Here is a 13,323-nt window from a genome sequence, read left to right as displayed (position 1 = left end):
ACTTGATATATTTGGAAATGGATTTTTTCTACTTTCCGAGTAACCAGAAGAATCTGTATCTTTCAAGAATTTATAATTTGTAAATGAAATTTAAATAAATTACCAGATATCCAAGAATTATATAAATTATTTAAAAATAAGTTGAAAAAAATCTTCTTCATGAGAAATATAATTTCTTTAAAAAAAATAATTATATTTTTTTATTAAGAAATTATATAATTTGGTCATACCCGTAATCAAAACGAATGATTACAAATAATATAATAAAAGTAATTTGTATAATAAGTTTTATAAATTACAGAAAAAAAAATGTATTTTTAGAAAAATTATATATTAACAATCGAGATGAAGAGAAGATTAAGAGACGTCCAGCTGCGGAACAAAGAACTCAATGATTTTATTTCCCAAAAAAAAAAAGTTACCGCACTACATAAATCATTATTTGAGTTATGTCTTTTATGAAATAATTGACAATAAAATTTATTTAATTCGAATTAAAAATATTTGATATATTAAAATCTTCGATATAAATTTTTATTTTTATATTAAATTTTCTATAAAAATTATGTTAATTATAAATTTATATTTGATATCATAAATAATGAAATCCATTCTTTGATTATTTTTATGGTAGGTATACCAACTATAAAGTATGTCAATTTTATATTCACTTAAAGATAAAATTGTCAAGCAAATCAATAAAAGTTCAGTTTTTATATCATCTGAAATATATATTAAGGTATACCTACTGATTTCGGTATGGTGTTCATTAAATCACCTAATTAATTCATTTCCGGTTGTATTTCTGTCCGTCAACACGATAACAAAAACGAAAAGATTGAAGCTGAAATTCTGTAGCTTGCCCAGGACGTAAAAAGTGAGCTTGAGGATCTATCTTGTAAAAATATTTGTAATATCTTAAAATTAAGTCTTCCAAAAATTACATAACTGTACATAACTTTATATAAATAGCCAGCCCACAAAATAAAATGGTCATAATTAATCCAAATATAATTAGTTTAATTTTATTAATATAGTTACTTTTTTAGGTAAAGTTACCAAAATTAAATGTTAATTTCCTTAGATATAAAACCAAGTTTAAAGCTTGTTTTGAATATAATAGGTTGGCTGATAAGTCCCCGGTCTGACACATAAATGGCGTCGCTAGTATTAAATGCATATTATTTTTATATAGTACCAACCTTCAAATGATTCGTGTCAAAATTTGACGTCTGTAAGTCAATTAGTTTGTGAGATAGAGCGTCTTTTGTGAAGCAACTTTTGTTATTGTGAAAAAAATGGAAAAAAAGGAATTTCGTGTTTTGATAAAATACTGTTTTCTGAAGGGAAAAAATACAGTGGAAGCAAAAACTTGGCTTGATAATGAGTTTCCGGACTCTGTATTTTTTCCCTTCAGAAAACAGTATTTTATCAAAACACGAAATTCCATTTTTTCCATTTTTTTCACAATAACAAAAGTTGCTTCACAAAAGACGCTCTATCTCACAAACTAATTGACTTACAGACGTCAAATTTTGACACGAATCATTTGAAGGTTGGTACTATATAAAAATAATATGCATTTAATACTAGCGACGCCATTTATGTGTCAGACCGGGGACTTATCAGCCAACCTGTTATGTATTGTGGTGATTTTTGTGGGAGGATTTTCTTAGATGTCAGTAATTACCCCCACTTCTTCCTCATGAATCAACATCATTTATTAGCTAATTTACGTAATTAACAGGCGGGAGATAACCCTGTCATATTTTATAGAAATAAAATCTTAAGTAGACAGGAACATCATTAAAAGCGCTATGAGATTCATTTTGGGTGTGGACTATTAAAAATATTTAAAAAAAAAATATATTCAAAACATAATTTATTACTTAAAAAAAAGTCATTTCATTTAATCATGTTTCACATATTAACCATTTACTTATATTGATTAATTTTAAAAACAACTGATACATAAAAAATGGGACCAGATATAAATTTAAAAATTACCAACTAAATAAAAAACTTGAAGTAATAAATTTTATAAAAAAAAAGTATTTTTGTAGCTTAATTAGAACATTTTCGGTTCCATATAATATAAAATTATTTATATTTACTAATAAAAATTTTTATTAAAAATATTTAATTGCAATAAAAATTTTGTAGTATACGTCTCGACTATAACTACAAATATCAATTATTAAATTTATCTACTAATTTTAAGTAAACAATTTTCAATTAAAATTACATAGTTTTAAAATTCATTAGTTATTTTATAAAAATAATAAAATTTTAAATCTAATTGCAAAAATTTTTTAGTCTATTTAGTAAGTAAAATTTTTGTGTTTAAACAAAGAGCATGGTTCACAGTTTGAAAATGCCTATATTAGACGAAACATGCCATAAAAACAGCCTTAAAAACAAATAATAAAAAAGATTTTGAATCAATAGCAGATGCTTAATTTATAGTAAAGAGAAGTGTAAAATTTTTTACAATTCAAAAATCTCATTCTTTATAAAAGCAGCGCCTAGTGATTAAGAAAAAAACGATAATTGAACTTCCGGAAGTCCAATTAAAGATTGTTGTAAAAAATACTAATTTTCTCGACTAGCATGGGTTTTTACGAAGAATCACTTTTTGTCGTAAAATCTGTTGTAAAAACGTCCTTAATAAAAACTGTCCTTATCTGTTGTTGTCTGCCTCCGTGTACACACTGTATATTTTAGGAAGATATTTAGAGATCACTATATCAATCGATTTTGACTATCACAAGAATATGCCCTACACTCTTAAAGATCTTGGGTCATTTTTCAACAAATGAAATTAGTGTTAAAATAACTATATTTTATTATATAACAAGTGAAAACAAACAATTCTCTGAGTTAATTATTGAAATACCATGTATAGACAGGGTTGATTACTCTGTCACATTACACATTCATACATGTCACACATATAACTGATATTACCATACAATACAATTTGCGAATAATTTGCACTCTCACTCTAGTGATGTTTACGAAAAAATGTTTGAAACAAAAGTTGTTTATTTTTTTATTAGGAACATTTATTTTATTTAAACTTTTGTTCTATTTCTAATGGTTTACAAGATGGTTCCTACGGACCCAAGACCCACTTGACCTATGTTGCTCATTTAAGAACTCGACTTTACTTTTTACGTCCTAAGCACGCTATAAAAATTTCAGCTTGATATCTCTTTTCGTTTTTGAGTTATCGTGATGACAGATGGACAGACGACAGCGAGACAAACAACCGGAAATGGACTAATTAGGCGATTTTATGAACAGCTATACCAAAATTAAAATTTTTTTCATAGCATCAAAAAACTTTTAAGCGTTACAAACTTGGGACTAAACTTAGTATACCTTGGTATATTTCATATACATGGTATAAAAATAATTTGACATTATAATAATTATTGAAAAAAATATAATTTTTCAATGAAAATATTTATGGACATTTCACGTGTCGCAAAGCACGAAATAATTTATGTATTTTCAATAAAATAATTTTTTTAATAAAAACATCCAAATATTTTGAAATAAACATTCATTAATAAATAAATAAATTTGGAATCTACTATAAATTTTTTTTCAAGCAGTTTTGAATTTATAACACTTGTAAAGTTCAAAAACATGAATTTTCGTAATTTTTTTTTTTAGATACTAAATTTCTTTCGTGATGACACAGAACAACAGAAATGTTTATTGCAAGGTATTTAGTTTTTAATTAAGTTATCTGAAGATTTTATTTATATAAATTAAATACATTTAGGTAAAATTGATATTTATTAAAAGCATTAATACAAAATGGGCAAAGTGTATCTGGTTCATTTTTTTTGAAATTGATTGTACCAGAGAATAAAAAATTTATGAAATAATTTAGAAATCTCTACTAAAACAAATATAAAATACAATTAACTTTTTGTAAATAAAATTTGAAATTATATTTTAAATTAAAATGTCTGTAGCTGATATTAGATGATATTTTTGCAATTAGAAATAAACATTTTTTACTGGTTTAATATCTTACAAACTAATTTTTTAAGTTAAAACCGCATAATTGTAAATTTTTTTATAAATTTCAAATTATACTTTATTATTTGAAATCTTTATTTAAAGTAGCTGTAATCGAAATACAATCGAGTCAAAAATTAATAAAATTTAAAATTAAAATACAGATTTACTTTTTTATTTGAAATTATTATTTTATTATATTCGAATCAAACATTTTTGGCTAAATTTATCAAAGTTAATAATTTTAACTAAATATAATAAAAATACTTTCCATTTTTGAGATTAAATTAATAAAATTTGTAAAATATTGTAAATAAATTTTAAAACATTTTTTTCTCAGTTTAAGGTTATCTTCCTACAAATTTGTAAAAAATTTTTGGGTTATAAGGGTTTGTATGGTAAGAGTATTTAATCTGGTAGTGAAATACTGTGTTATTTTTATCTCATACTGTACCACTCAACTGTTTCTCATAAAATATATAGTGTACGCAGAGTTGTTTAAAATTCTGTTAGCATAGTTACCTCTCTTCAATCACAATACTCTTTCTATAATGAAACGCACAATAATTTAGGTTGTTTCTAAAATTAAAAACTTGTTAAAAACACAACCACTCATGTGCTCTCCGTGCAAATGACTGGAACTTAAATCAAATTTATCTCGACTTCGAATTTTTATGATAATTTTATTATAATTTCTTTAATAAATATAAGAAAGTTAAGAATTTTCTGACACTTTACCCTTATCGAAACAACAACCTTAATAAAGAAGAAAAAGTGTTAAGTATAAAGAATAAGTATCGAATGATAAATCAATTAAAATTTTTATGGATGTATAATCATAAATAAATATTTTTTTTAAAATTTTTAATTAAGTTGGTAAGTTAATTTTAATGTTTAAAATATTAAATATCCTATAACAAATAATATTTGTGTGAAAATATTATAATTGAAATTATTGTTCATGAGCAAATAAAAGTATTAACTTATTATATTATTATAACTTAAATATTACTTTTATAATTTTAGAATATGAACAAGGCCTTTACACTCTTTTTTCCTTTGCTTTTAGTAATAAACGGTAATACACATACAGAATGTTTCAATGAGAGCAATAATTCGATTTTAAATGAACATATTTTTTGTTTTTCATAAAAAAACTTTTAATTATATTTGATGTCTTGTGTATTTTACTTACTTTTCGCCATTTACATCATTAATTAGTCGGGCACAATAGGTTTTTTTGTTTTCAATAATTTTTTAAGGTTTTGACTTTAATTTAAATATTTTTTTTTAAATTACCATCGACTAGATAACTACACCAATCTGTTAAGCAATCGAAATTGGTATCAGAAGAAAGATAATTTAATTACGAGAGTAAAAGTATAGGCTTGTCTGAAAAAAAATCGTTCATGGAACGAATTTATTAAAATTAATTTGATTAAAAATAGTCATGATCACTTTTCGTTGGAAAAACTATGATAGGAGTGGTCAAAAATCAATAAAATTTCATAAAAAATGTGTCTCAACTGAGTATCAGATGGGTGGATATCGACCTTATACCGTCTCTTAGACCAATATGTCTGATACCAATGACAGGAATCATTTACATTTACACTAACAATTTGTACATAGATCTAAGTTTACAAAGTAATTAAAATTTATAGAATTAAAAAATAAAAGTAATTTAAAAAAAGTTAAAGTTTTTAACATAATCACTCGGTATATCGGACACACGGACAATTATATGGTAACAAATTATTATTATTATAGGTTATATTATTTATTGTGTCAAATGAAATTCAATATTTTATATGTTTAACTTACTTGCAATACGATTCAGCTCGAGGCGGTGATATGCAATTTCCACCATTCTTACATGGGTTTGGCGAGCAGGATACCAAGCCTTGAAAAAAACAAATATACAATTAATTGATTTTTCACTAACAAATTAATAGTATGCATAACACGTACACACACACACAATACAGTTCAAGGTTTGTGAAGTGTACTCATATCAATTGAATGGTACATTTTTAATTTTTATAAACCTTGTTCAAACAGAAACATTTTTATTGACTCCACCTGTAACTTTATCACCTGAAATTTTATCCTTATCCCTATATATTTGAAATGTGAAAGTAAGGTTGTTTGTTTGTTACGCTTTCACGTAAAAACTACTGAATGGATTTGAAGAAAACTCGGCAATAATATAGCTCATACTTCAGACTAACAAATGAGCTTCAATTTATAAAGATATATTTAAAAAAAAAAATTAAATTTTGTTGCTGACATTTTACTATGCCATCTATGACCATAATTTTAGTAATATTAACGAGAGAACTCTAAATTTTGGTTACTCTCTCGTGCAAACTCGTTTTTTCTTACCTCAATTTTTTTCAATTCTCTTTAATCAATTTTCAGGTTTTATTCAAGAGTATCAGTATCAGAAAAATTTTGACAGACTTACGTAATTATTATTCCGCGTTTCATTTGAACGTCTAGAACTTTTAGGAGGATCGTCTAGCGTCGTAGAAAAACTGAATTTGAGAGAGATTACAAATTTCATATTTCACATATTAGAAAAAGAAGAATTTATCGACAGTCATTTTAAAATGAAAAACTCACTGACCCGAAACAATTTTAAAATACATGCATTTTAATTGATTTTGACCCGCAGCCAAAAATGTTTGTCGATGTCTGACACGGACCCCTTTTAAAAGTACACAATAAATTATAAAATACAAATAATAAATTATATTAATTGAAATATAATTTTTTTAAATAATATTTTAAAATCATTATTTATAGGAAGATATTAAGTGATGACAAATTATTATAAATATGTATAATTTTTTTTAAAATACATAACTGTATCAATATCAATGACTTTATAAATGATAAATAACATTTGAATTCAATTAAAAAAGGATTACTACATAGTGTGTAGAATGGAAATGTGTAATGTAATAATATTGATATTAATAAATTCATAATTTTTTTACGTCTCTATATACACAAGCACTACAGTAGATATTCGATGAACCGTGTAAAATCCGTCTTGTTTCAGAGAGTTGTGTAGACGAAGCTGTGTAATAAAAATTAAAAAAAATATTGGATAATTTAATTTTTTATTATGTATTGTTACATGTGTAGTCATGTAGAAGTATGAGTTATATTTCAATTATTAAAACTAACTAATTTTATTGTAAAAAAATATTTTTTTAGGACTCTGTACCTTAACAGGGGAAACCGGAACTCTTAATAAGATGAGATTGTTTTATAAATCTATATACCTTAATTCATTACTTGTAAAACAAAACTTATTAACAGAAATATTGTAAGTTTAAGATCTAACTGAGTTTTGTGCAAACTATTTCCAAACACGACCATTATTTGAAATATCTTATTTCCCAAACCTAAGAAAACAATTACAGTTATCCTAGCCCGAAATACTATATAGTATATCACATTTTTTCAAAAAAGCCTTTTTTGCGTAAGTTTACGATTGCCAACACAAAGTTTTCTAAAATTGTGAAGAATTGGAAAAAATTATCACCTTATACCGAATGAAAATTGTATTTAATAAATCAATCTATTTAAAAAATGAAAACAATCAATTCTGCTTGTTACATCATCTGAATTCTTCTAATGGTTTGATAGAAATTACTCGTTTCGTGAAACTAACATTGAACCGTTTTTATATGCATATCATACCTATAAATAAAAATTTCTTAGAAACGATGAATAATATATTTTCATCCAAATCATAATACAAAAGCTATTTCACAGTGATGTTGTTAATCATATTAAAATATAATCTATATCACGAGATTATTTCACATATTATTAAATGATATTATTATTATTTCTTGATTATTGTCGGTTTTCATACCGAATAACAATTTTTTAGAAAACATTTTTTATTTTAAATCAATTTATCTAACTAGAAATGTAACGGCTGAATGATTGTCGGATGATTTGATTTTTTTCCTTGAAATATTTCTAATAACCACTGTAAATATGTAAAGTAGATGGCCATTGTTATTAAATCAATTGATATCGATACTTTAAATCATAATAGATTGTTAGCTATTTATATAGTTGATTGTAATTGAATTCTAACTAGATTGTATAGTTGGAGGCACTTTCAAACCCTTCACCCCTTGAATTAATTTATTGTAAGTTTTTATTTAACTTGCTTTAGATGTTTTTTGATATCAATGTTGTTTATACCTTGTATATATGAAATATATCAAGGTATACTAAGTTTTGTCCCAAGTTTGTAACGCTTAAAAATATTGATGCTAGGAACAAAATTTGGGTATAGGTATACATATAAAAAAAACTTTTAACAAAAAAATAAACATATTCCAAAACAAATTAATATGCATTAAAAAGTAAAAAAATTAACGATAATATAATGTAGTTACAATTATTGTTATTTTTGGAGTTAGCAAAGGATACAACTGTGACAGAAAAGATTGCTACATTAACTTGGCTGACACCGACTCCAAAAATAACAATAATTGTAACTACATTATTTCGTTATTTTTTTACTTTTTTGTGCATATTAATTTGTTTTGGAATAGTATTTTTTTTGGTTAAAAGTTTTCTTATTTTGTGATTGTTAGTGAATCTGAAGTGCACTAACTTATTTTCACTAAAAAAAGAATTCGTCCATTTGTCGCGCACATAATGCAAATTTAAGACTTATAAGGTTTTGTCATGGATGTCATTGTCAGAACTGGACCAAATTGGGACCACACGGAAGGCACCAGCTTCCAAATAAAAAAAGATCATCAGATTGGTCCACCCAGTCGAAAGTTCAGAGGTAACAAACATTCAAAAAAACAAATGAATTGAAAACCTCCTCCTTTTTTGAAATCGGTTAAAAAAATCATCTAATTAGTCTATTTCCTTTTGGTTGCCGTCGTCTGTCTGCCTCCTTGTCCGTCTGTCAGCATGATAACTAAAAAACAAAAACAGATATCGAGCTTAAATTTGGAGAGCGTGCTTAGGACGTAAGAAGTGATGTCGAGTTCGTAAATGAGCAACTTAGGTCAATTGTGTCTTCGGTCCTTATGACCCATCTTGTAAATTGTTAGAGATGGAACAACAGATTAAATTTAAAAATCCATACAAATTATATTAATCTAGTGTAAATTGTCACATTGCTTGCATTGTTACAATTTACAAAAATTAATTTTGAATTCAAATCAAGAGCCTTATAACGACTATAGTAAAAATGCACTACCTACCCCATAAATGTTGAAACCTAGGTACTTCTTTATATTAATAGATTTTCAACATGCTGCAAGCGCGAGTTTGTATATTAATATTAGTTTAAACTATTTTCACCAAACTTGAAAGTTAACTGTAGATATTGTAGATTGATACAAAATTTCATTAATTTTATTTCAAAAATCAACTATTCTTTTATTTTGTAAGGCATTGTAATGCATGCCGGGAATTAATTTTATATTTAGATTGGCTTTTTCTGGTACATTACCTTATAATTTGTTGATGAAGTCATTTTTTAAGCAACCATTAAACAATGATAAACAATTCAATTTAGTTATTAAATATCTTGTTGAAGTTCTTGTAACAATGTATTTGGTTTTTTGTTTACATTTCATGAATATTAAAATATTATGAATAATATTTTTTTGAATACGTAGAGGTTTGTCTTAAAATATGTCTATTATAATATAAAACCCAGATATGGAGGGAGATATTATAAATTCAATTGAACATAAAAATATAAATATTATTATTTTTTTAATTCATTAAAAATAAAAATTGTATGTGTAAACACTGTTAATTATTTATAATTATCTATTGTTGTGTTCTTTTTAAAGGTAATATGTAATTAATTTAATTTTTGTTACTTAAATTACGCTTATAAATACAAATAAAACTTTTTAATAATAAGATCCAATAATTAATTAATTTCTGCAGGTAAGGACAAGAAACAAAACAGATCTTATGATTAACTCGCTCAATATACGTTTAAAGTGGTAATTAAAGTTTTGAATTTTAGAAATTAATTCCATAAAAAATTAAAAAACTTTTAAGTTGTGCAGTACTATTATTTTTCGTTTTAACTAAAATGTACGATACTATTTCGTGCTTCAAAAAACACGAACGGTGACAGACAATACGACAGAAACTACTCTGGCTTCACAAGAGTTTTTTTTTTTTAAGGAACAAGTAGTGACAAATAGATTATAATAAGAAGTTAAAAGTTAAAGGTCTATGGTTTGAAGTCATTTAAGCAGTAATCAGTAACTGCAGTAGCGTAATATAACGTAAAATCGTTTTATGGTAGCATATCCGTTTTAGTCGTTAATGCAGTTCGTAACAAACAGACCACGTTTAAAAGTATTACTAATAGAGAATCAAAGTTAAATAATAGATAAAATATTTACTATAAAAGTATACATAGAGCTATTCTCAATTTGTGTTGGACCTTAGCGCATCATTGTATTATTTTCAGGAAAAGCATTAAATATTTATGAATAGATTTACAAATTAAATTAAAAAAAGTAATTGTATAAAAAGAAAGACATATTGTTGTTTATTAATTTAACATTGACTTTCTGTTAGCAATGCTTTTAACACGTTCTGTATACGCACACTATTTGTACAACATATATGAAACTGTACATTATACTTATACATAGTATGTATACATTTACAAATTATAAACACACGATATGTCGTAAATAGTCGCCGTGTTAGCTCAGTTGGTTAATGCGTAACCAATTCCGTTCGCGGTATGCTAAGGGTAGCGGGTTCGATTCCCGCCGTAGCAACAAAATTAATTTAATTAATAGTTGTGATGGGCTGGCGTAGAGTATGGTATATGCATGAAGGAGGTGCACTCAGCCTCTGAAATTGAGAAGCTGATAAATGAAATTATTAGCGGAAAGGTGGTAAAAAAGTGAGTTTACGGATATTCTGCTTTAAATTAAAATACAATAAATCAAAATTAAAAAAATTATTTCAATAAATTGAATAAAAAATCATCAAATGTTATATAATAATAATAATATGTAACACAGTGATTCGTGTAAGTTGTAACTCTGTTAATGTGATATGCTTTGATGTGTATGTGAACTTAATAAACATACTCATACTAACACATACATAATGTATATAATCATTACATGCTCCATTGAATTGGTTTGGTATTTGATTCATGTAATATAGTGATTTATAATATAATTATTTATTTCAATTGATTATCAATTTTTTGATTTTAAAATGTATAATATTATAAAATATAATACTATTTTTTGTTATCTATACTTAACTCTACTCTCTTCTTTATCTTTTTTTAACAGTTTTGTTAACTGTTTATCTTAAATAAGTAATTATATTTTTTATAGATAAAAAAAAAAATATTAATGCAATTCTCGCTGGGTTATATTTAATAGAATTATCCTGATTTTTTAAAGTTTTCAGATCGTTCATTAGTCTTCTAGCCAGCATATTCAGTAATTATTTATATTATAAATTAGTATTTATATTTTGCTATCACTATTTTGAAATAATCGTTCTTACAAACAGAAGTTAAAACTTCATAAAATAAATGATATTCAAATATATTTATAAATAATATTAATAATAGGATAATATGAAGCAACTAGTGTTAGATGTACCTTGAATCAGTCTGCGTTTCTTTGCCGATATTGTTATTAAATTGACCGCATTTGTATTGAAATAAATATATTTTATCGAAAAGTAGATAAGCTGAGGACTTGTTGTAAATGAGGTTTTCTTTTTGAATAAAATAAAATAAAAAAATTTTCACGAAAAAAGTATAAAAAAATTTTTTTTTCTTATTGACTATGTACAAGCTTGCATATCATTTAATAAAGTAGTACCTAGATGACCGAGCTTTGCTCGGTATTTTTTACATAAAGAAATTTTATCACTAATATAAGAACCGCATAAAATGTCTCAACACAAATACCAGTTTGAATGTCCCGGTAATGTACGTTGTTTCTTTAACTACGATATACGTATATACCACAACAGCTATCTATCAACCAAAACTGACAAAGCCACACAAACTTCACACTATACAATACATACAAAGGCAACCACGTACAAAATATATATTCGCCAATAGATGCATTGCATTAAAAAATAAATAAGTGTAAATGTTGATGGAAGGTACTACATCTTCCTCTATGTTACATTATCCAGATTTTAAAATAATATTATTTATGTTTGTAATATTTATGTAGGTAATGTTATGAATTTCTGTTGAAAAATACCAAACAAGAAAAAAAAACATATAACTTAACGAACGAACGACTGAAATCAAGCGAGCCGAGCAATATGTAAGCACACAATATAAAAACACAAAGCAAGCGAAGTATTGCTACAAGGTGTTGATTCAGCCTTTTTTTTCTTATATATATTTAAAAGTTTGTGCTAGTGTTGTTTTTAATTATATTTTCCCCGAAAAAATAAACTCATGCACTGCATGGAAGAGCAACGGAATGGATTCATCCCCTGTGACCCACTTTAGTTCAAATGAGCTAAAATCGGTATGTAAGGCCTTTTACTAGACAGATGGATGTTGTAAAAGCAGAGGTTAATTTTAGAAATTTTGAGGGATCCAGGACACAAGCCTGCTTTTTTGGACGTAATTTTGCTTTGAACTTCAGTATAGTCTTCTTAATTGAGATAGAGTATTGAAAATTGGAAATATTTTCGCCGAACTCCAGTGCAGCCTCTACGTCCTGAAAAGGTACTATCAAAAAATAGTTCTTTATTGTTATAATTACACAAAAACTGAAAAAGACGGCTGCGTTCGGCGCTTAAGGTTACAAACTTGGATTATTCATTAGACCAAAATAATAAACAAACCTGCAAAAAATCAGAACGTACTTTCAGATGACAAGGTTACTGTATTAATTTAATGAGGGGGGAAATATGACTTTAATAACGGAGCTATGCTGCTCACAAGTATTTTTTTTCTGTTGTTCTTGGTATTCATCAATATTCTTGATTATTTAACACACTAGAGTCTACACAGTACACACACAACAGTGCAATACAATCTTTTTGACTTGTTTGCTTGTAATGTGTAGTTTACTAAAAACATTATTATTGCAACAAGTAACGTGTACTTGTAATATACATGAAATAAATATGAATTCAAAATATACATTGTGTTTTGTTAAAACTGTCATTTTTATGTTTCTTAAAAAATTCTTTTTGTATCGATTCTTAAAAATTTCTTATACTATTAAAAATCAAAATAATTGATTA

General features: G+C 25.7%; 1 protein-coding gene across 1 annotated transcript in view; it reads right to left on the bottom strand.

Annotated features, from left to right (window-relative positions):
* Positions 1 to 13,323, bottom strand: part of LOC123293808 (neurogenic locus Notch protein) — a 216,959-nt gene that overhangs the window by 138,584 nt on the left and 65,052 nt on the right. Inside the window, exon 2 of the mRNA XM_044874742.1 lies at positions 5,860 to 5,938. Within this exon, the coding sequence (XP_044730677.1) occupies positions 5,860 to 5,938 (79 nt within the window). The remainder of the gene's footprint in view (positions 1 to 5,859; positions 5,939 to 13,323) is intronic.

This window comes from Chrysoperla carnea, chromosome 2 (genome assembly GCF_905475395.1).
Source record: "Chrysoperla carnea chromosome 2, inChrCarn1.1, whole genome shotgun sequence".
Taxonomy (NCBI): Eukaryota; Metazoa; Arthropoda; class Insecta; order Neuroptera; family Chrysopidae; genus Chrysoperla; species Chrysoperla carnea.
Note: the sequence above shows the minus strand (reverse complement) of the source record. Positions and strands in the feature narration are given on the sequence as shown.